Here is a 24,851-nt window from a genome sequence, read left to right on the forward strand (position 1 = left end):
CAATTGGTTAGGAGCCAGTAAAACGGCAGCCATCTTTTCCGGCACAGCAGAGTGACTAACAATGTATTCCTTCTTCCTGTAGAAACTGTTGTCCGTGGTTGAATACAACGGTAGAGTGATAACACAGGATACTCCTCTTCTTCCCGTAGAAACTGGAGGAGGAGAAGGGAAAGAAAGAGCAGGAACGGCAAGAGATCGATAAGGACAGGAGGGAGAGGGACAAAGAGAGGGAGCGAGAGAGGGAGCGCCGGGACCGCGAGAGGGAGAAGGAGAGAGAGAAGGAGAAGGAACGAAACGACAACAACAACAAGGAGAGAGAGCGGGACCGGGATCGAGAACGCATCGATCGGGACCGTGAACGGACGAGGGAGAGGGAGAGGGGAGACAGAGGAGAGAGGGAGCGCGTGAAGGAGAGGAGTCGAGAAGTCAGCATAGACCGCAGTAGATCCAGGTTGGTACGAGGTTAACGCAGATTCAGGTTGGTATGAGGTTAAAGCTGAAACAGGTTGGTATGAGGTTAACGCTGAAACAGGTTGGTATGAGGTTAAAGCTGAAACAGGTTGGTATGAGGTTAACGCTGAAACAGGTTGGTATGAGGTTAACGCTGAAACAGGTTGGTATGAGGTTAACGCTGAAACAGGTTGGTATGAGGTTAACGCTGAAACAGGTTGGTATGAGGTTAACGCTGAAACAGGTTGGTATGAGGTTAACGCTGAAACAGGTTGGTATGAGGTTAACGCTGAAACAGGTTGGTATGATGTTAACGCAGATTCAGGTTGGTATGAGGTTAACGCAGATTCAGGTTGGTATGAGGTTAACGCTGAAACAGGTTGGTATGAGGTTAACGCTGAAACAGGTTGGTATGAGGTTAACGCTGCATGACTGACTGGCCTCCCCCCTCTCCCTCCCCCGTCTCCCTCCCAGGGGTAGTGTTATACAAACATCTGGGCCCGTATTCATAAAGCATCTCCGAGTAGTCAGAGTAGGAGTGCTGATCTAGGATCAGTGTTGCCTTTTAGATCATAATGAATAAGATTATATGGACAGATTCTAGATCAGAATGAATAAGATTATATGGACAGATCCTAGATCAGAATGAATAAGACTATATGGACAGATCCTAGATCAGAATGAATAAGACTATATGGACAGATCCTAGATCAGAATGAATAAGATTATATGGACAGATCCTAGATCAGAATGAATAAGACTATATGGACAGATCCTAGATCAGAATGAATAAGACTATATGGACAGATCCTAGATCAGAATGAATAAGACTGTATGGACAGATCCTAGATCAGAATGAATAAGACTGTATGGACAGATCCTAGATCAGAATGAATAAGACTATATGGACAGATCCTAGATCAGAATGAATAAGATTATATGGACAGATCCTAGATCATAATGAATAAGACTATATGGACAGATCCTAGATCAGAATGAATAAGATTATATGGACAGATCCTAGATCAGAATGAATAAGACTACATGGACAGATCCTAGATCAGAATGAATAAGACTGTATGGACACATCCTAGATCAGCACTCTTGTTCTGAAACACTTAAGTGGCGAGTGTTTGAACTCACGTCTCTTCCTGTAGAGAACGGAGCCGCGATGAGAAGAAACACGACCGCGAGGAGGATCAGGAGGAGGCGTACGAACGCAGGAAACTGGAGAGGAAGATGAGGGACAAGGAGACTGCCTACCAGGAAGTAAGTTTGACATGTAGTCCCATGTTTGACGAGGTTTAAAGCCTGAATTTATACCCTACGCAAGTACACAACACAAGAACTACATTAGCTACGGAAGAATGGTAAATCCTGTGTAGCTGCACAAGTCCACAAACTTGGGCATCCTTGTAACGCAACAGGTCTGTTTGTATGTTTGTTTGTATGTTTGTTTGTATTTTATTTATTTCACCTTTATTTAATTAATTATTTTATATATTTCACCTTTATTTAACCAGGTAGGCTAGTTGAGAACACCTTTATTTAACCAGGTAGGCTAGTTGAGAACACCTTTATTTAACCAGGTAGGCTAGTTGAGAACACCTTTATTTAACCAGGTAGGCTAGTTGAGAACACCTTTATTTAACCAGGTAGGCTAGTTGAGAACACCTTTATTTAACCAGGTAGGCTAGTTGAGAACAACTTCTAATTTACAATTGCGACCTGGCCAAGATAAAGCAAAGCAGTTCGACACAAACAACGACACAGAGTTACACATGGAGTAAAACAAACATACAGTCAATAATACAGTAGAAACAAGTTTATATACGATGTGAGCAAATGAGGTGAGATAAGGGAGGTAAAGGCAAAAAAAGGCCATGGTGGCAAAGTAAATACAATATAGCAAGTAAAACAATAGAAATGTATGTTTGTATGCAGGATTGTTTGTATGTACACTACTGATCTAAACGTTTGGGGTCACTTGGAAATGTCTTTGTTTTTGAAAGAAAAGCACATCTTTTTTTTTTTGTCCATTTTTAAAATAACATAAAATTGATCAGAAATACTGTGTAGGCATTGTTAATGTTGTAAATTACTATTGTAGCTGGAAACGGCAGATTTATTATGGAATATCAGTCCTGTGTTCCAATGGAACGTTGTATTAGCAAATTAATCCAAGTTTATCATTTTATAAGGCTAATTGATCATTAGAAAACCATTCACAGCCAGTCTGACTACTCTTTCTCTCAGGCCTAAGGCACTTAGTATATGTGTCCCAAATGACACCCTATTCTCTATATAGTGCACCACAGTATTTTGCAATGGTTTTCTAGTGCACTACTTTTGTCCTGAGCCCGAAAGGCCCTGGTGCACTGTGTAGGGTGTCTTTTGGGACTCGGGCACTGTGTTCATACTGGCTCTGTCGTAAGAGAACTCAATATAACACCTGTCTATGTGTATGTACATTATGAAAAGATGCTGATTGGCTGAAACAGCATTCTAACTGTGTTTTATATCAGGCCTGTTTTGATTCAGGGATGCTGATTGGCTGTTGCTCCTCTTGTTTCAGCGTCTGAAGAACTGGGAGATGAGAGAGAGGAAGAAGACTCGGGACTACGACAAAGAGAACCAACGAGAGGACGAGAGACGGCGTGAGATGGTAGTAGACATCCGGGGCCTGATTGGGCCCGCGGGTGATTTTCTTTGCCCCCCCCCCAAGTTTTTGATAATAAATAAATAAATGTCTATTTATTTATTGTTGGACAAAAGAACTGAAAACACCAGCAAATCAGCTCCAAGTGATTTAGTTGTTAATCTGTTCCAAGCTATTCCCACGCATAATATAATGTATAATAGATGTATGTAATGTAATGTAATGTAATGTAGTGTGTGTGTGTGTGTGTGTGTGATCATATAGAAATGTAAGCAAGTTTTGAAATGATTCTGTTTTAGTCAAGTAATTGTTTGGGTTTCTTGCGGTCTACTAATTATGTGTAATGATGTTCCGGCCCCCCTGACCATCCACTAAACAAAAGATCGTCCCGTGGCCGAATCTAGTTGTTGAAAATCTGTCGTTCTGCCACTGAACAAGGCAGTTAACCCACTGTTCCCCGGGCGCCGACGACGTGGATGTCGATAATGGCAGCCCCCCGCACCTCTCTGATTCAGAGAGGTTAAATGCGGAAGACACATTTCAGTTGAATGCATTCAGTTGTACAACTGACTAGGTTGACAGGTGTAGTTAATACAGGTAATGAGTGGAGAACAGGAGGGATTCTTAATGAAAAACAACCCCTTTTCCCAGATGCAGTTACAATTTTAAACGTTTTAACGTTTAAAAAAATATATATATATTTTTAAAAATATATATTTTTATTTTATTTTTGTGTCAAATTGCCAATTGTCAACCGATCCCTTAAAGGATTAATTGACATATACACAAATATAACAATAATTCACTGTGGTAATTCAATGATCATTCTTCTTCTAATGTTCTCTGCATTGCGCATCGCATAAGAGTGAAAAAATGTAAGGTAAAATATCAATACATAATAGTAAATAAGTTTATCCAAACAATAATTATATCCCTAGAGCAGTACAATAATGTACATACATACAATACTGGTGAAAAGTTTTAGAACACCTACTCATTCAAGGATTTTTCTTTATTTTGACTATTTTCTACATTGTAGAATAATAGGGAAGACATCAAAACATATGAAATAACACATATGGAATCATGTAGTAACCAAAAAAAGTGTTAAACAAATCAAAATTATATTTTAAATTTGAGATTCTTCAAATAGCCACCCTTTTGCCTTGATGACAGCTTTGCACACTCTTGGCATTATCTCAACCAGCTTCACCTGGAATGGTTTTCCAACGGTCTTGAAGGAGTTCCCACATATGCTGAGCACTTGTTGGCTGCTTTTCCTTCACTCTGCGGTCCAACTCATCCCAAACCATCTCAATTGGGTTGAGGCCAGGTGATTGTGGAGGCCAGGTCATCTGATGCAGCACTCCATCACTCTCCTCCTAGGTAAAATATCCTTTGCATAACCTGGAGGTGTGTTGGGTCATCGTGCTGTTGAAAAACAAATGATAGTCCCACTAAGTCCAAACCAGGCGGGATGGCGTATCGCTGCAGAATACTGTGATAGTAATACTGGATAAGTGTGCCTTGAATTCCAACTAAATCACAGACAGTGTCACCAGCTAAGCACCATCACACCACCTCCTCCATGCTTCACAGTGGGAAATACACACGCGGAGATCATCCGTTCACCCATACTGCGTCTCACAAAGACATGGCGGTTGGAACCAAAAATCTCCAATTTGGACTCATCATACCAAAGGACAGATTTACACCGATTTTTAACACTTTTTTTGGTTACTACATGATTCCATAATTGTTATTTCATAGTTTTGATGTCTTCACTAGTATTCTACAATGTAGAAAGAAACAAATAAATCCTGGAATGAGTAGGTATTCTATGTACATATAAATACAGAAGACATTTGAACCCAGTCTGGCACGAAGAGAAGATTCATATGGGAGACAAGCCTTTACACCATCTATAATATTAGCCGTTTGAATGCGTCATTTACCTCATGGAAGCTAAATGTATGCAATCATTTGTTCTTCTTCAGACCAAAGAAGGCAAGCGCCTGAAAGAGTTCCTGGAAGATTATGACGATGACAAAGACGACCTGAAATACTACAGGTGAGGACACACCTTTTATAACACAGACGACCTGAAATACTACAGGTGAGGACACACCTTTATAACACAGACGACCTGAAATACTACAGGTGAGGACACACCTTTATTACACAGAGATGACCTGATATACTACAGGTGAGGACACACCTTTTATAACACAGAGATGACCTGATATACTACAGGTGAGGACACACCTTTATAACACAGAGATGACCTGATATACTACAGGTGAGGACACACCTTTATTACACAGAGATGACCTGATATACTACAGGTGAGGACACACCTTTTATAACACAGAGATGACCTGATATACTACAGGTGAGGACACACCTTTATAACACAGACGACCTGATATACTACAGGTGAGGACACACCTTTTATAACACAGACGACCTGAAATACTACAGGTGAGGACACACCTTTTATAACACAGAGATGACCTGATATACTACAGGTGAGGACACACCTTTTATAACACAGAGACGACCTGAAATACTACAGGTGAGGACACACCTTTATAACACAGAGATGACCTGATATACTACAGGTGAGGACACACCTTTTATAACACAGAGATGACCTGATATACTACAGGTGAGGACACACCTTTTATAACACAGAGACGACCTGAAATACTACAGGTGAGGACACACCTTTATAACACAGAGATGACCTGATATACTACAGGTGAGGACACACCTTTTATAACACAGAGATGACCTGATATACTACAGGTGAGGACACACCTTTTATAACACAGAGATTACCTGAAATACTACAGGTGAGGACACACCTTTATAACACAGAGATGACCTGATATACTACAGGTGAGGACACACCTTTATAACACAGAGATGACCTGATATACTACAGGTGAGGACACACCTTTTATAACACAGAGATGACCTGATATACTACAGGTGAGGACACACCTTTTATAACACAGAGACGACCTGAAATACTACAGGTGAGGACACACCTTTATAACACAGAGATGACCTGATATACTACAGGTGAGGACACACCTTTTATAACACAGAGATGACCTGATATACTACAGGTGAGGACACACCTTTTATAACACAGAGATTACCTGAAATACTACAGGTGAGGACACACCTTTATAACACAGAAATGACCTGATATACTACAGGTGAGGACACACCTTTTATAACACAGAGATGACCTGATATACTACAGGTGAGGACACACCTTTTATAACACAGAGATGACCTGAAATACTACAGGTGAGGACACACCTTTATAACACAGAGATGACCTGATATACTACAGGTGAGGACATACCTTTTATAACACAGAGATGACCTGAAATACTACAGGTGAGGACATACCTTTTATAACACAATTGTCCTTGTTGGGGACCTAATATTAACCCCTACATTGTTAGCGCAATTGCTAACTAGCGTGTTAAGCGCAATGACTGAAGGTCTAAGCTAACTGCTAGCAGATACCATAGACTTTCAGTCATTGCGCTAACGCTGGTAGGCATTTGGCTCGTGAAAGTAACTCCAACTTCCTTTATGCTGGATGCAGAAATGGTATCCATCAGTTTATCTCTCTCTGGGGAAGTAGATAAAGGGCCTCATCTCTCTCTCTGAGGAAGTAGGGCCAAAATCCTGAAGTATCCTTTCATGCTGTATGACTGACCGGCCTTCCTCTCTCTCCCTCCAGGGGTAGTGCTTTACAGAAGCGTCTGAGAGACCGTGAGAAGGAGACGGAGCTGGATGAGAGAGACAGGAAGCGGGAGAAGGAGGAGCATGATCAGATCAGACAGAGACTGTTAGCTGAGGGACACCCAGACCCTGAGGCCGAGCTGCAGAGGGTATGTCTGGCCGTCTGTCTGGCTCTATTGCTGTCTGTCTGGAACGTCTGTCTGGCCATCTGTCTGTCTGGCTGACCGTCTGGCTCTATTGCTGTTTGTCTGTCTCTGTCTGTCAACTCTGTGTTGTTATTGTTCAAGTTCAGGTTGTACCTTCCAGTTTCCAACCATTTCCTCCCTCCTGAACACAACCCTGCCGTCTGTCAGCTGGCTAACTGGCACATCAACAGACATGAGCAATGTGCATTGTACCCTGTCAAATAGGGACAATGAACATGAATCAACATGAATCAACATGAATCAACATGAATCGACAATGCACATATTTTTCATATATTTTTATTTTAGTGTGTTGACTTTTTTTGTATAAATGCACTTTTAAATACATTTGATTTGAATCCAAGATGGAGGAGGAGGCAGAGCGGAGGCGGCAGCCCCCAGTGAAGCCGGTGCCAGAGGAGGAGGTGCAGCAGGAGAAACCAAACCGGGACAGGGAGCACCGGGAGAGGGAGCACCGGGAGAGGGAGCACCGAGAGAGGGAGCACCACAGGGACAGGAGAGGAGCAGACAGGCCTTCTCTCCAGCACCTTCAACCCCAATCAGACGATGACTTGGAGGAAGGGGAGGAGCTTGATGATTGTGACCGGGAGGACTCATCAGATGCCAGGCCAAACCCAAACCTGAAGCCCACGATGCGGCCAATAACATCGGCCCCCTCGGTGTCGTCGGGCAGCGGCGGCGCCACACCCAACTCCCCCGGCAACGAGTCTCCGTGCGGCATCATCATCCCTCATGAAAATTCTCCTGAAGCCCGGCCCACTGAAGAACAGCATCCCAAGATTGGCCTCAGCCTCAAACTGGGTGAGTTAAAACTAGATTGAACTAGTTAGAACAAGATTGGCCTCAGCCTCAAACTGGGTGAATTAAAACTAGATTGAACTAGTTAGAACAAGATTGGCCTCAGCCTCAAACTGGGTGAGTTAAAACTAGATTGAACTAGTTAGAACAAGATTGGCCTCAGCCTCAAACTGGGTGAGTTAAAACTAGATTGAACTAGTTAGAACAAGATTGGCCTCAGCCTCAAACTGGGTGAGTTAAAACTAGATTGAACTAGTTAGAACAAGATTGGCCTCAGCCTCAAACTGGGTGAGTTAAAACTAGATTGAACTAGTTAGAACAAGATTGGCCTCAGCCTCAAACTGGGTGAGTTAAAACTAGATTGAACTAGTTAGAACAAGATTGGCCTCAGCCTCAAACTGGGTGAGTTAAAACTAGATTGAACTAGTTAGAACAAGATTGGCCTCAGCCTCAAACTGGGTGAGTTAAAACTAGATTGAACTAGTTAGAACAAGATTGGCCTCAGCCTCAAACTGGGTGAGTTAAAACTAGATTGAACTAGTTAGAACAAGATTGGCCTCAGCCTCAAACTGGGTGAATTAAAACTAGATTGAACTAGTTAGAACAAGATTGGCCTCAGCCTCAAACTGGGTGAATTAAAACTAGATTGAACTAGTTAGAACAAGATTGGCCTCAGCCTCAAACTGGGTGAGTTAAAACTAGATTGAACTAGTTAGAACAAGATTGGCCTCAGCCTCAAACTGGGTGAATTAAAACTAGATCGAACTAGTTAGAACAAGATTGGCCTCAGCCTCAAACTGGGTGAGTTAAAACTAGATCGAACTAGTTAGAACAAGATTGGCCTCAGCCTCAAACTGGGTGAGTTAAAACTAGATTGAACTAGTTAGAACAAGATTGGCCTCAGCCTCAAACTGGTTAAATCGTCATCGTCGTCTCTCAGTCTAACGTGCTGACCACACCGCTCGCGTAACAAAATAAAAGTAAGCATACGCGTTATTTCAATCATTGCACCCACACTGCTGACGGCAACGAGCGTCTGCGTAGCTAAATAGGACAAATTAGCTAGCGACAGCAAGCTAGCTAAATAGGACAAATTAGCTAGTGACAGCAAGCTAGCTAAATAGGACAAATTAGCTAGCGACAGCAAGCTAGCTAAATAGGACAAATTAGCTAGCGACAGCAAGCTAGCTAAATAGGACAAATTAGCTAGCGACTGCAAGCTAGCTAAATAGGACAAATTAGCTAGCGACTGCAAGCTAGCTAAATAGGACAAATTAGCTAGCGACTGCAAGCTAGCTAAATTGGACGAAGTAGCTAGCGACTGCAAGCTAGCTAAATAGGACGAAGTAGCTAGCGACTGCAAGCTAGCTAAACAGGACGAAATAGCTAGCGACTGCAAGCTAGCTAAACAGGACGAAGTAGCTAGCGACTGCAAGCTAGCTAAACAGGACGAAGTAGCTAGCGACTGCAAGCTAGCTAAACAGGACGAAATAGCTAGCGACTGCAAGCTAGCTAAACAGGACGAAGTAGCTAGCGACTGCAAGCTAGCTAAACAGGACGAAGTAGCTAGCGACTGCAAGCTAGCTAAACAGGACGAAGTAGCTAGCGACTGCAAGCTAGCTAAACAGGACGAAATAGCTAGCGACTGCAAGCTAGCTAAACAGGACGAAATAGCTAGCGACTGCAAGCTAGCTAAACAGGACGAAATAGCTAGCGACTGCAAGCTAGCTAAACAGGACAAATTAGCTAGTGACTGCAAGCTAGCTCGCTAAATGTCCATTGATGTTTAATGCTTTTCGACCTGTCCCCAAATTAATATAGTTGGTTCAGAGTTGGTTTTGATATTTCAACATGCGTGTGATGGAATACACGCGCTCCCGGTCTAGTCAGTGTATGACCCTCTAGCTTTGACCCTCAAATCTCTATAACCCACTGTAACCCACCAACCCGTCTCTCTCTCTCCGTCCCCTCTATAACCCGTCTCTCTCTCTCTCTCCGTCCCCTCTATAACCCATCTCTCTCTCTCTCTGTCCCCTCTATAACCCGTCTCTCTCTCCGTCCCCTCTATAACCCGTCTCTCTCTCTCCGTCCCCTCTATAACCCGTCTCTCTCTCTCTCTCCGTCCCCTCTATAACCCGTCTCTCTCTCTCTCTCCGTCCCCTCTATAACCCGTCTCTCTCTCGTCCCCTCTATAACCCGTCTCTCTCTCTCCGTCCCCTCTATAACCTGTCTCTCTCTCCGTCCCCTCTATAACCCGTCTCTCTCTCTCTCTCTCCGTCCCCTCTATAACCCGTCTCTCTCTCCGTCCCCTCTATAACCCGTCTCTCTCTCTCCGTCCCCTCTATAACCTGTCTCTCTCTCTCCGTCCCCACTATAACCCGTCTCTCTCTCTCCGTCCCCACTATAACCCGTCTCTCTCTCTCTCTCCGTCCCCACTATAACCCGTCTCTCTCTCTCTCCGTCCCCACTATAACCCGTCTCTCTCTCTCCGTCCCCACTATAACCCGTCTCTCTCTCTCTCTCCGTCCCCACTATAACCTGTCTTTCTCTCTCTCTCCGTCCCCACTATAACCCGTCTCTCTCTCCGTCCCCACTATAACCCGTCTCTCTCTCCGTCCCCACTATAACCTGTCTTTCTCTCTCTCTCCGTCCCCACTATAACATGTCTTTCTCTCTCTCTCCGTCCCCACTATAACCCGTCTCTCTCTCCGTCCCCACTATAACCCGTCTCTCTCTCTCCGTCCCCACTATAACCCGTCTCTCTCTCTCCATCCCCTCTATAACCTGTCTCTCTCTCCGTCCCCTCTATAACCCGTCTCTCTCTCTCTCCGTCCCCTCTATAACCCGTCTCTCTCTCTCTCTCTCTCCGTCCCCTCTAACCTGCCTCTCTCTCCGTCCCCTCTATAACCCGTCTCTCTCTCTCCGTCCCCTCTATAACCCGTCTCTCTCTCTCCGTCCCCTCTATAACCTGTCTCTCTCTCTCCGTCCCCTCTATAACCCGTCTCTCTCTCCGTCCCCTCTATAACCTGTCTCTCTCTCCGTCCCCTCTATAACCTGTCTCTCTCTCCGTCCCCTCTATAACCCGTCTCTCTCTCCGTCCCCTCTATAACCTGTCTCTCTCTCTCTCTCTCCGTCCCCTATAACCCGTCTCTCTCTCTCTTTCCCCTCTATAACCCGTCTCTCTCTCCGTCCCCTCTATAACCCGTCTCTCTCTCCGTCCCCTCTATAACGCGTCTCTCTCTCTCTCTCTCTCCGTGCCCTCTATAACCCGTCTCTCTCTCCGTCCTCTCTATAACCCGTCTCTCTCTCCGTCCTCTCTATAACCCGTCTCTCTCTCTTTCCCCTCTATAACCCGTCTCTCTCTCCGTCCCCTCTATAACGCGTCTCTCTCTCTCTCTCTCTCCGTCCCCTCTATAACCCGTCTCTCTCTCCGTCCTCTCTATAACCCGTCTCTCTCTCCGTCCTCTCTATAACCCGTCTCTCTCTCTTTCCCCTCTATAACCCGTCTCTCTCTCCGTCCCCTATAACCCGTCTCTCTCTCGCTCCGTCCCCTATAACCCGTCTCTCTCTCCGTCCCCTCTATAACCCGTCTCTCTCTGCGTCCCCTCTATAACGCGTCTCTCTCTCTCTCTCTCTCCGTCCCCTCTATAACCCGTCTCTCTCTCTCTCTCTCCGTCCCCTATAACCTGTCTCTCTCTCTCTTTCCCCTCTATAACCCGTCTCTCTCTCTCTCTCCGTCCACTCTATAACCTGTCTCTCTCTCTCTCTCTCTCCGTCCCCTATAACCCGTCTCTCTCCCCGTCCTCTCTATAACCCGTCTCTCTCTCCGTCCCCTATAACCCGTCTCTCTCTCTCTTTCCCCTCTATAACCCGTCTCTCTCTCCGTCCCCTCTATAACCCGTCTCTCTCTCCGTCCCCTCTATAACCCGTCTCTCTCTCTCTCTCTCCGTACCCTCTATAACGCGTCTCTCTCTCTCTCTCTCCGTCCCCTCTATAACCCGTCTCTCTCTCTCTACGTCCCCTCTATAACCTGTCTCTCTCTCTCTCCGTCCCCTCTATAACCCGTCTCTCTCTCTCTCTCCGTCCCCTATAACCCGTCTCTCTCTCTCTTTCCCCTCTATAACCCGTCTCTCTCTCTCTCCGTCCCCTCTATAACCTGTCTCTCTCTCTCTCTCCGTCCCCTATAACCCGTCTCTCTCTCTCTTTCCCCTCTATAACCCGTCTCTCTCTCTCTCTCTCCGTCCCCTCTATAACCCGTCTCTCTCTCTCTCTCCGTCCCCTATAACCCGTCTCTCTCTCTCTTTCCCCTCTATAACCCGTCTCTCTCTCTCTCTCTCTCCGTCCCCTCTATAACCTGTCTCTCTCTCCGTCCCCTATAACCCGTCTCTCTCCGTCCCCTCTATAACCCGTCTCTCTCTCCGTCCCCTCTATAACCCGTCTCTCTCTTTCCCCTCTATAACCCGTCTCTCTCTCCGTCCCCTATAACCCGTCTCTCTCTCTTTCCCCTCTATAACCCGTCTCTCTCTCTTTCCCCTCTATAACCCGTCTCTCTCTCCGTCCCCTATAACCTGTCTCTCTCTCTCTTTCCCCTCTATAACCCGTTTCTCTCTCTCTCTCCGTCCCCTATAACCCGTCTCTCTCTCTCTTTCCCCTCTATAACCCGTCTCTCTCTCCGTCCTCTCTATAACCCGTCTCTCTCTCCGTCCTCTCTATAACCCGTCTCTCTCTCCGTCCCCTCTATAACCCGTCTCTCTCTCTTTCCCCTCTATAACCCGTCTCTCTCTCCGTCCCCTATAACCCGTCTCTCTCTCTCTTTCCCCTCTATAACCCGTCTCTCTCTCTCGTTCCCCTCTATAACCCGTCTCTCTCTCCGTCCTCTCTATAACCCGTCTCTCTCTCCGTCCTCTCTATAACCCGTCTCTCTCTCCGTCCTCTCTATAACCCGTCTCTCTCTCCGTCCCCTCTATAACCCGTCTCTCTCTCTTTCCCCTCTATAACCCGTCTCTCTCTCCGTCCCCTATAACCCGTCTCTCTCTCCGTCCCTTATAACCCGTCTCTCTCTCTGTCCCCTATAACCCGTCTCTCTCTCTCTCCGTCCCCTATAACCCGTCTCTCTCTCTTTCCCCTCTATAACCCGTCTCTCTCTCCGTCCCCTCTATAACCCGTCTCTCTCTCCGTCCCCTCTATAACGCGTCTCTCTCTCTCTCTCTCCGTCCCCTCTATAACCCGTCTCTCTCTCCGTCCCCTATAACCCGTCTCTCTCTCTCTCCGTCCCCTATAACCCGTCTCTCTCTCTCTTTCACCTCTATAACCCGTCTCTCTCTCCGTCCCCTCTATAACCCGTCTCTCTCTCCGTCCCCTCTATAACGTGTCTCTCTCTCTCTCTCTCCGTCCCCTCTATAACCCGTCTCTCTCTCCGTCCTCTCTATAACCCATCTCTCTCCGTCCTCTCTATAACCCGTCTCTCTCTCCGTCCCCTCTATAACCCGTCTCTCTCTCTTTCCCCTCTATAACCCGTCTCTCTCTCCGTCCCCTATAACCTGTCTCTCTCTCTCTCTTTCCCCTCTATAACCCGTTTCTCTCTCTCTCTCCGTCCCCTATAACCCGTCTCTCTCTCTCTTTCCCCTCTATAACCCGTCTCTCTCTCCGTCCTCTCTATAACCCGTCTCTCTCTCCGTCCTCTCTATAACCCGTCTCTCTCTCCGTCCCCTCTATAACCCGTCTCTCTCTCTTTCCCCTCTATAACCCGTCTCTCTCTCCGTCCCCTATAACCCGTCTCTCTCTCTCTTTCCCCTCTATAACCCATCTCTCTCTCTCTCGTTCCCCTCTATAACCCGTCTCTCTCTCCGTCCTCTCTATAACCCGTCTCTCTCTCCGTCCTCTCTATAACCCGTCTCTCTCTCCGTCCTCTCTATAACCCGTCTCTCTCTCCGTCCCCTCTATAACCCGTCTCTCTCTCTTTCCCCTCTATAACCCGTCTCTCTCTCTGTCCCCTATAACCCGTCTCTCTCTCTCTCCGTCCCCTATAACCCGTCTCTCTCTCTCTTTCCCCTCTATAACCCGTCTCTCTCTCCGTCCCCTCTATAACCCGTCTCTCTCTCCGTCCCCTCTATAACGCGTCTCTCTCTCTCTCTCTCTCCGTCCCCTCTATAACCCGTCTCTCTCTCCGTCCTCTCTATAACCCGTCTCTCTCTCCGTCCTCTCTATAACCCGTCTCTCTCTCTTTCCCCTCTATAACCCGTCTCTCTCTCCGTCCCCTATAACCCGTCTCTCTCTCCGTCCCCTATAACCCGTCTCTCTCTCCGTCCTCTCTATAACCCATCTCTCTCTCCGTCCTCTCTATAACCCGTCTCTCTCTCCGTCCCCTATAACCCGTCTCTCTCTCGCTCCGTCCCCTATAACCCGTCTCTCTCTCCGTCCCCTCTATAACCCGTCTCTCTCTGCGTCCCCTCTATAACGCGTCTCTCTCTCTCTCTCTCCGTCCCCTCTATAACCCGTCTCTCTCTCTCTCTACGTCCCCTCTATAACCTGTCTCTCTCTCTCTCCGTCCCCTCTAACCCGTCTCTCTCTCTCTCTCTCCGTCCCCTATAACCTGTCTCTCTCTCTCTTTCCCCTCTATAACCCGTCTCTCTCTCTCTCTCCGTCCCCTCTATAACCTGTCTCTCTCTCTCTCTCCGTCCCCTATAACCCGTCTCTCTCTCCGTCCTCTCTATAACCCGTCTCTCTCTCCGTCCCCTATAACCCGTCTCTCTCTCTCCGTCCCCTATAACCCGTCTCTCTCTCTCTTTCCCCTCTATAACCCGTCTCTCTCTCTCTCCGTCCCCTCTATAACCCGTCTCTCTCTCTCTCTCTCCGTCCCCTCTATAACCTGTCTCTCTCTCTCTCTCCGTCCCCTATAACCCGTCTCTCTCTCCGTCCTCTCTATAACCTGTCTCTCTCTCCGTCCCCTATAACCCGTCTCTCTCTCCGTCCCCTCTATAACCCGTCTCTCTCTCCGTCCCCTCTATAATCCGTCTCTCTCTCTCTCTCTCCGTCCCCTCTATAACGCGTCTCTCTCTCTCTCTCTCCGTCCCCTCTATAACCCGTCTCTCTCTCTCTCTACGTCCCCTCTATAACCTGTCTCTCTCTCTCTCTTTCCCCTCTATAACCCGTCTCTCTCTCTCTCCGTCCCCTCTATAACCTGTCTCTCTCTCTCTCTCCGTCCCCTATAACCCGTCTCTCTCTCTCTTTCCCCTCTATAACCCGTCTCTCTCTCTCTCTCTCTCTCTCCGTCCCCTCTATAACCTGTCTCTCTCTCTCTCTCCGTCCCCTATAACCCGTCTCTCTCTCTCTTTCCCCTCTATAACCCGTCTCTCTCTCTCTCTCTCTCCGTCCCCTCTATAACCTGTCTCTCTCTCCGTCCCCTATAACCCGTCTCTCTCCGTCCCCTCTATAACCCGTCTCTCTCTCCGTCCCCTCTATAACCCGTCTCTCTCTCTCTTTCCCCTCTATAACCCATCTCTCTCTCTCCGTCCCCTATAACCCGTCTCTCTCTCTCTCCGTCCCATCTATAACCCGTCTCTCTCTCCGTCCCCTATAACCCGTCTCTCTCTCTCTCTTCCCCTCTATAACCCGTCTCTCTCTCTCTTTCCCCTCTATAACCCGTCTCTCTCTCTCCGTCCCCTATAACCCGTCTCTCTCTCTCTTTCCCCTCTATAACCCGTCTCTCTCTCCGTCCCCTATAACCCGTCTCTCTCTCTTTCCCCTCCATAACCCGTCTCTCTCTCTTTCCCCTCTATAACCCGTCTCTCTCTCTTTCCCCTCTATAACCCGTCTCTCTCTCTCTTTCCCCTCTATAACCCATCTCTCTCTCTCCGTCCCCTATAACCCGTCTCTCTCTCTCTCTTCCCCTCTATAACCCGTCTCTCTCTCTCTTTCCCCTCTATAACCCGTCTCTCTCTCTCCGTCCCCTATAACCTGTCTCTCTCTCTCTTTCCCCTCTATAACCCGTCTCTCTCTCCGTCCCCTATAACCCGTCTCTCTCTCTTTCCCCTCCATAACCCGTCTCTCTCTCTTTCCCCTCTATAACCCGTCTCTCTCTCTTTCCCCTCTATAACCCGTCTCTCTCTCTTTCCCCTCTATAACCCGTCTCTCTCTCTTTCCCCTCTATAACCCGTCTCTCTCTCTTTCCCCTCTATAACCTGTCTCTCTCTCCTTCCCCCTCTATAACCTGTCTCTCTCTCCTTCCCCTATAACCCATCTCTCTCTCTCTCCGTCCCCTATAACCCGTCTCTCTCTCTCTTTCCCCTCTATAACCCGTGTCTCTCTCCGTCCCCTCTATAACCCGTCTCTCTCTCCGTCCCCTCTATAACCCGTCTCTCTCTCTCTGTCCCCTCTATAACCCGTCTCTCTCTCTTTCCCCTCTATAACCTGTCTCTCTCTCTCCGTCCCCTCTATAACCTGTCTCTCTCTCTCTCTCTTTCCCCTCTATAACCCGTCTCTCTCTTTCCCCTCTATAACCCGTCTCTCTCTCTCTCTCCGTCCCCTATAACCCGTCTCTCTCTCTCTCTGTCCCATCTATAACCCGTCTCTCTCTCCGTCCCCTATAACCCGTCTCTCTCTCTCTCTTCCCCTCTATAACCCGTCTCTCTCTCTCTCTCTTCCCCTCTATAACCCGTCTCTCTCTCTCTCTCTTCCCCTCTATAACCCGTCTCTCTCTCTCCGTCCCCTATAACCCGTCTCTCTCTCTCTTTCCCCTCTATAACCCGTCTCTCTCTCCGTCCCCTATACGCCGTCTCTCTCTCTTTCCCCTCCATAACCCGTCTCTCTCTCCGTCCCCTCTATAACCCGTCTCTCTCTCCGTCCCCTCTATAACCCGTCTCTCTCTCTCTTCCCCTCTATAACCCGTCTCTCTCTCTCTTCCCCTCTATAACCCGTCTCTCTCTCTCCGTCCCCTATAACCCGTCTCTCTCTCTCTTTCCCCTCTATAACCCGTCTCTCTCTCTCTTTCCCCTCTATAACCCGTCTCTCTCTCTCTCCGTCCCCTATAACCCGTCTCTCTCTCTCTCCGTCCCCTCTATAACCCGTCTCTCTCTCTCTCTCTCCGTCCCCTCTATAACCCGTCTTTCTCTCTCTCTCTGTCCTCTCTATAACCCGTCTCTCTCTCTCTCTCTTTCCCCTCTATAACCCGTCTCTCTCTCTCCGTCCCCTCTATAACCTGTCTCTCTCTCTCTCTCCGTCCTCTCTATAACCCGTCTCTCTCTCTCTCTCTTTCCCCTCTATAACCCGTCTCTCTCTCCGTCCCCTCTATAACCCGTCTCTCTCTCCGTCCCCTCTATAACCCGTCTCTCTCTCCGTCCCCTCTATAACCCGTCTCTCTCTCTCCGTCCCCTCTATAACCCGTCTGTCTCTCTCCGTCCCCTCTATAACCCGTCTCTCTCTCTCCGTCCCCTCTATAACCCGTCTCTCTCTCCGTCCCCTCTATAACCCGTCTCTCTCTCTCTTTCCCCTCTATAACCCGTCTCTCTCTCTCTCTCTTTCCCCTCTATAACCCGTCTCTCTCTCTCTCCGTCCCCTCTATAACCTGTCTCTCTCTCTTTCCCCTCTATAACCCGTCTCTCTCTCTTTCCCCTCTATAACCCGTCTCTCTCTCTCCGTCCCCTCTATAACCTGTCTCTCTCTCTCTCTCCGTCCCCTCTATAACCCGTCTCTCTCTTTCCCCTCTATAACCCGTCTCTCTCTCTCTCCATCCCCTATAACCCGTCTCTCTCTCTCTTTCCCCTATATAACCCTTCTCTCTCTCCGTCCTCTCTTTAACCCGTCTCTCTCTCTCTTTCCCCTCTATAACCCGTCTCTCTCTCTCTCTCTCTTTCCCCTCTATAACCCGTCTCTCTCTCTCTCTCCGTCCCCTCTATAACCTGTCTCTCTCTCCGTCCCCTCTATAATCCGTCTCTCTCTCTCCGTCCCCTCTATAACCCGTCTCTATAACCCGTCTCTCTCTCTCCGTCCTCTCTATAACCCGTCTCTCTCTCTCTCTCTTTCCCCTCTATAACCCGTCTCTCTCTCTCTCTCTGTCCCCTCTATAACCCGTCTCTCTCTCTCTCTTTCCCCTCTATAACCCGTCTCTCTCTCCGTCCCCTCTATAACCCGTCTCTCTCTCTCTCTTTCCCCTCTATAACCCGTCTCTCTCTCCGTCCCCTCTATAACCCGTCTCTCTCTCTCTCCGTCTCCAGGCGCCAGCCCCAACCATCAGATCCACACTGGGAGTAAACGTAAGAAGCTGGCCAACGTCGACAGCGTCTTCAACAAGTTCGGCGAGGAGGAGGCCGACGAAGCGCCTCGTAAACGTAAGCTGGTTCCGCTGGACTACGGCGAGGATGATAAGAGCTTGGGTCTGGACGGGGCAGAGGTACCCGGAGGGAAGGGAGGACAAAACACAGAGGAGAAACGGAAACACATCAGGAGTCTCATTGAGAAGATCCCTACGGCCAGACCGGATCTGTTTAACTACCCTCTGGACTGGACTGCTGTGGACTCGGTAAGGAGGAGGAGGATTTTAAAAAATTGAACCTTTTATTTAACTAGGCAAGTCAGAACAAGTTCTTATTTTCAATGACGGCCCTAGGAACAGTGGGTTAACTGGTCTAGGAACAGTGGGTTAACTGGTCTAGGAACAGTGGGTTAACTGGTCTAGGAACAGTGGGTTAACTGGTCTAGGAACAGTGGGGTTAACTGGTCTAGGAACAGTGGGTTAACTGGTCTAGGAACAGTGGGGTTAACTGGTCTAGGAACAGTGGGTTAACTGGTCTAGGAACAGTGGGTTAACTGGTCTAGGAACAGTGGGTTAACTGGTCTAGGAACAGTGGGTTAATTGGTCTAGGAACAGTGGGTTAACTGGTCTAGGAACAGTGGGTTAACTGGTCTAGGAACAGTGGGTTAACTGGTCTAGGAACAGTGGGTTAACTGGTCTAGGAACAGTGGGTTAACTGGTCTAGGAACAGTGGGTTAACTGGTCTAGGAACAGTGGGTTAACTGGTCTAGGAACAGTGGGTTAACTGGTCTAGGAACAGTGGGTTAACTGCGTTGTTCAGGAGCAGTCAGCTCGGGGATTTGAACTTGCAGCCTTTCGGTTACTAGTCCAACGCTCTAACCACTAGGCTACCCTGATGATGATGATGATGATGATGAGGCAGGTCGGCCCCAGAGCTCTGGTTGGTAATAACGTGACGATTGCAGCGTTAAGGAGTGATTCAAACATCCCGTAGGGTTCACACACACTGACCAAGGGTCCTGCTCCTCTGTGGACAACCTAATCTACTCTTGACATATTTGGTCAACTGGAAATTGAAAAGCGATGCGGGAAGAACTAGTTGTTCTCTGTAAATCACCGGATGTCTGAAACCTCTTGTTCTTCTTCCTGTCTCAGACTCTGATGGAGCGCCGCATCAGGCCCTGGATCAACAAGAAGATTATAGAGTACATCGGAGAGGAGGAAGCTACGCTAGTGGACTTTGTCTGTTCGAAGGTGAGTCGGTAACTGATTGAGTGGGAGAGAGAATGATTTGTCTGAGGAAGGATGACATCTTACCTTGTAAGAAGTTTATAGACGAGGTATGACTGCAACCCAAGGCGTTCGTTTAGTTCACACGTACGTGGGGGGGGGGGCATTTATGGCACAAATCCAATGTACCTTTACCACTGAGTGTACAAAACATTAGGAACACCTAACGTCGGGGCGTGGACTCTAAAACGTGTCGAAAGTGTTCCCCAGAAATGCTGGCCCATGTTGACCGGATGTTCTTTGGGTGGGTTGATCATTCTCGATGATACACACAGGAAAATAACTGTTGAGTGGGGGAAAAACCCAGCAGCGTTGCAGTTCTTGACACAAACCGGTGCGCCCTGGCACCTACTACCAAACCCCAGTCAAAGGCACAAATATTTTGTCTTCCCCGTTCACCCTCTGAATGGCACACGAACACAACCCATGTCTCAATTTGTCTCAAGGCTTAAACATGACATCAATAAGGAATCATATCTTTCACCTGGTCAGTTTATGTCATGGAAAGAGCATGTTCCTAATATTTTGTACACTCAGTGTATGTTTGTCAATGGGTGAACTACTCCTTTACCTTAAAGCTTGCCGTTATAATGCATTGATGGGACACTCTTCACATTCTTCACATTGTCCACGGAGGTAGCGATGGGACACGGTCGGGGGTAGCGATGGGGCACGGTCGGGGGTAGCGATGGGACACGGGTCGGGGGTAGCGATGGGACACGGGGGTAGCGATGGGACACGGTCGGGGGTAGCGATAGGACACGGGGGGTAGCGATGGGACACGGGGGTAGCGATGGGACACGGGGGTAGCGATGGGACACGGGGGTAGCGATGGGACACGGGGGTAGCGATGGGACACGGGGGTAGCGATGGGACACGGTCGGGGGTAGCGATGGGACACGGTCGGGGGTAGCGATGGGACACGGTCGGGGGTAGCGATGGGACACGGTCGGGGGTAGCGATGGGACACGGTCGGGGGTAGCGATGGGACACGGTCGGGGGTAGCGATGGGACACGGTCGGGGGTAGCGATGGGACACGGTCGGGGGTAGCGATGGGACACGGTCGGGGGTAGCGATGGGACACGGTCGGGGGTAGCGATGGGACACGGTCGGGGGTAGCGATGGTAGCGATGGGACACGGGGGTAGCGATGGGACACGGTCGGGGGTAGCGATGGGACACGGGGGTAGCGATGGGACACGGGGGTAGCGATGGGACACGGGGGTAGCGATGGGACACGGGGGTAGCGATGGGACACGGAGGTAGCGATGGGACACGGAGGTAGCGATGGGACACGGTCGGGGGTAGCGATGGTAGCGATGGGACACGGGGGTAGCGATGGGACACAGAGGTAGCGATGGGACACGGTCGGGGGTAGCGATGGTAGCGATGGGACACGGGGGTAGCGATGGGACACGGTCGGGGGTAGCGATGGGACACGGTCGGGGGTTGCGATGGGACACGGTCGGGGGTTGCGATGGGACACAGTCGGGGGTAGCGATGGGACACGGTCGGGGTAGCGATGGGACACGGTCGGAGGTAGCGATGGGACACGGTCCGAGGTAGCGATGGGACGCGGTCGGGGGTAGCGATGGGACGCGGTCGGGGGTAGCGATGGGACGCGGTCGGAGGTAGCGATGGGACGCGGTCGGAGGTAGCGATGGGACGCGGTCGGGGGTAGCGATGGGACGCGGTCGGGGGTAGCGATGGGACGCGGTCGGGGGTAGCGATGGGACGCGGTCGGGGGTAGCGATGGGACACGGTCGGGGGTAGCGATGGGACACGGTCGGGGGTAGCGGTCGGGGGTAGCGATGGGACACGGTCGGGGGTAGCGATGGGACACGGTCGGGGTTAGCGATGGGACACGGTCTGGGGTTGCGATGGGACACGGTCGGGGGTAGCGATGGGACACGGTCGGGGGTAGCGATGGGACACGGTCGGGGGTAGCGGTCGGGGGTAGCGATGGGACACGGTCGGGGGTAGCGATGGGACACGGTCGGGGGTAGCGATGGGGCACGGTCGGGGGTAGCGATGGGACACGGTCGGGGGTAGCGATGGGGCACGGTCGGGGGTAGCGATGGGACACGGTCGGGGGTAGCGATGGGACACGGTCGGGTGTAGCGATGGGACACGGTCGGGGGTAGCGATGGGACACGGTCGGGGGTAGCGATGGGACACGGTCGGTGGTAGCGATGGGACACGGTCGGGGGTAGCGATGGGGCACGGTCGGGGGTAGCGATGGGACACGGTCGGGGGTAGCGATGGGGCACGGTCGGGGGTAGCGATGGGGCACGGTCGGGGGTAGCGATGGGACACGGTCGGGGGTAGCGATGGGACACGGTCGGGGGTAGCGATGGGACACGGTCGGTGGTAGCGATGGGACACGGTCGGGGGTAGCGATGGGGCACGGTCGGGGGTAGCGATGGGACACGGTCGAGGGTAGCGATGGGACACGGTCGGGGGTAGCGATGGGACACGGTCGGTGGTAGCGATGGGACACGGTCGGGGGTAGCGATGGGGCACGGTCGGGGGTAGCGATGGGACACGGTCGAGGGTAGCGATGGGGCACGGTCGGGGGTAGCGATGGGGCACGGTCGGGGGTAGCGATGGGACACGGTCGGGGGTAGCGATGGGACACGGTCGGTGGTAGCGATGGGACACGGTCGGGGGTAGCGATGGGGCACGGTCGGGGGTAGCGATGGGACACGGTCGAGGGTAGCGATGGGACACGGTCGGGGGTAGCGATGGGACACGGTCGGTGGTAGCGATGGGACACGGTCGGGGGTAGCGATGGGGCACGGTCGGGGGTAGCGATGGGGCACGGTCGGGGGTAGCGATGGGACACGGTCGGGGGTAGCGATGGGACACGGTCGGTGGTAGCGATGGGACACGGTCGGGGGTAGCGATGGGACACGGTCGGGGGTAGCGATGGGACACGGTCGGTGGTAGCGATGGGACACGGTCGGGGGTAGCGATGGGGCACGGTCGGGGGTAGCGATGGGACACGGTCGGGGGTAGCGATGGGACACGGTCGGGGGTAGCGATGGGACACGGTCGGGGGTAGCGATGGGACACGGTCGGGGGTAGCGGTCGGGGGTAGCGATGGGACACGGTCGGGGGTAGCGATGGGACACGGTCGGGGGTAGCGATGGGACACGGTCGGGGGTAGCGATGGGGCACGGTCGGGGGTAGCGATGGGACACGGTCGGGGGTAGCGATGGGACACGGTCGGGGGTAGCGATGGGACACGGTCGGGGGTAGCGATGGGACACGGTCGGGGGTAGCGATGGGACACGGTCGGTGGTAGCGATGGGACACGGTCGGGGGTAGCGATGGGGCACGGTCGGGGGTAGCGATGGGACACGGTCGAGGGTAGCGATGGGGCACGGTCGGGGGTAGCGATGGGACACGGTCGGGGGTAGCGATGGGACACGGTCGGGGGTAGCGATGGGACACGGTCGGGGGTAGCGATGGGACACGGTCGGGGGTAGCGATGGGGCACGGTCGGGGGTAGCGATGGGACACGGTCGGGGGTAGCGATGGGACACGGTCGGGGGTAGCGATGGGACACGGAGGTGGTATTGAGGACCCATTGTCTCTGGCGTATTCCCTGCAGTAGGCTTTGTGAGTGTTGTTGTCTTCCACGGTGTTTCACCAGCTTCTTGTCTCCTCAGGTGATGTCTCACGGCACACCGCAGGGGATCTTGGATGATGTTGCCATGGTGAGTTAAATAATAGATCATGATTTTAAAACGTGGTCATAGAAAAACAATCTTATAGGCTTAACCAGTTTACGGTTCATATGTTATCAAATGTAAGCCAACATTTGAGTTCGTTCTAAATCTTAAGTTTGTTCTCGTCAACAGTGCAGTAGACCTAACAGGTGTTAGAACGTGTGTTATTAAGAGAGGAGACCCACTAACTGATGTTTTGTACCTGCAGGTTCTGGACGAGGAGGCAGAGGTGTTCATAGTTAAAATGTGGAGGCTGTTGATCTACGAAACGGAGGCCAAGAAGATTGGTCTGGGGAAATGAAGACTAGTACTACTACAGTACTACTATCTAGTACTACTACAGTACTACTATCTAGTACTACTACAGTACCACTGTTGTGAGGGACAGTTTTTTTTTTTTTTTTTCCTCCGGCTCTCAAGTCTCTTTATTTCTCTTGACTGATCACACGGACACCTCTCACTCACTAGGGTGTTGAGACTATGAGCATGGGCCTATTACCAGTCCCCAACCCCCCCCCCCCCTCTACTCCCCCAACCCCCTCTACCGCTCCCCCCAAAAGATCTCTTTTAAATGAGTATAAACTTCCCTGAGTCAATACATGTTAGAAACACCTTTTGGCTGTGCTATACAGCTGTGTCTTTCTGGGTAAGTCTCTTAAGAGCTTTTCACACCTCGATTGTACAATATTTTGCCGTTTATTCTTTTTTTAAAAATCTTCAAACTCTGTCAAGTTGATTTGTTGATCATTGCTAGACAACCATTTTCAAGTCTTGCCATAGATGTTCAAGCCAATTTGAAGTCAAAACTGTAACTAGGCCACTCAGGAACATTCAATGTCGTCTTGGGAAGCAACTCCAGTGTAGATTTGGCTTTGTGTTTTTGGTTATTGTCCTGCTGAAAGGTGAATTTGTCTCCCAGTGTCTGTTGGAAAGCAGACTGAACCAGGTTTTCCTCTGGGATTTTGCCTGTGCTAAGCTCTAGTCCGCTTCTTTTTATCCTGAAAAACTCCCACATTGAGTACCACTCTTCATATTCTCAAGCATGGCAGTGCCTGCATCATGTTATCGGTATGCTTGTCATTGGCAAGGCTGTGTTGGATTTGCCCCAAGCATAACACTTTGTAGTCAGGACAAAAAGTTAATTTTTGCAGTCTTACTTAAGTGCCTTGTTGCAAACAGGATGCGTGTAAAGTAATATTTTTATTCTGTGCAGGCTTCCTTCTTTTCACTCTTGTCATTTAGGTTAGTATTGTGGAATAACTACAATGTTGTTGATCCATCCTCAGTTGTCTCCCATCACAGCCGTTAAACTCTGTAAACTGTTTTAAAGTCACCATTGACCTCCATGGTGAAATCCCTGAGCGGTTTCCTTCCTCTCCGGCAACTGAGTTAGGAAGGGACGCCTGTATCTTTGTAGTGACTGGGTGTATTGATACACCATCCAAAGCCTAAATTAATAACTTCACCATGCTCAAAGGGATCTTAAATGTCTGCTGTTTTTAGTTTTAACACATCTACCCATCTGTTGAAAAACCTCCCTGGTCTTTGTGGTTAAATCTTTGCTTGAAATCCACTACTCGATTTAGGGACCTTACAGATAATTGCGTGTGGGGGGTACAGAGTTGAGGTAGCCATTTAAAAAAAAAAAAATCATGTAAACAATTTTATTGAACACGGAATTAGTCCATGCAAATTAT

The 24,851-nt window shown here is 49.8% G+C and overlaps 1 protein-coding gene across 2 annotated transcripts in view; it reads left to right on the forward strand.

Moving 5' to 3' along the window:
* Window positions 1–23,865, forward strand: part of LOC110506001 (RNA-binding protein 25) — a 41,954-nt gene extending 18,089 nt beyond the window's left edge. For both annotated transcript variants that reach the window (XM_036962599.1, XM_036962600.1), the window contains exons 9-18: window positions 150–451; window positions 1,608–1,719; window positions 3,026–3,115; window positions 5,107–5,180; window positions 6,876–7,026; window positions 7,428–7,884; window positions 18,093–18,397; window positions 19,286–19,384; window positions 23,095–23,142; window positions 23,363–23,865. In XM_036962599.1, the coding sequence (XP_036818494.1) occupies window positions 150–451; window positions 1,608–1,719; window positions 3,026–3,115; window positions 5,107–5,180; window positions 6,876–7,026; window positions 7,428–7,884; window positions 18,093–18,397; window positions 19,286–19,384; window positions 23,095–23,142; window positions 23,363–23,455 (1,731 nt within the window). In that variant the 3' untranslated portion in view covers window positions 23,456–23,865. The remainder of the gene's footprint in view (window positions 1–149; window positions 452–1,607; window positions 1,720–3,025; window positions 3,116–5,106; window positions 5,181–6,875; window positions 7,027–7,427; window positions 7,885–18,092; window positions 18,398–19,285; window positions 19,385–23,094; window positions 23,143–23,362) is intronic.
* Window positions 23,866–24,851: the final 986 nt, after the last annotated feature.

Source organism: Oncorhynchus mykiss, chromosome 25 (assembly GCF_013265735.2).
Source record: "Oncorhynchus mykiss isolate Arlee chromosome 25, USDA_OmykA_1.1, whole genome shotgun sequence".
NCBI lineage: Eukaryota > Metazoa > Chordata > Actinopteri > Salmoniformes > Salmonidae > Oncorhynchus > Oncorhynchus mykiss.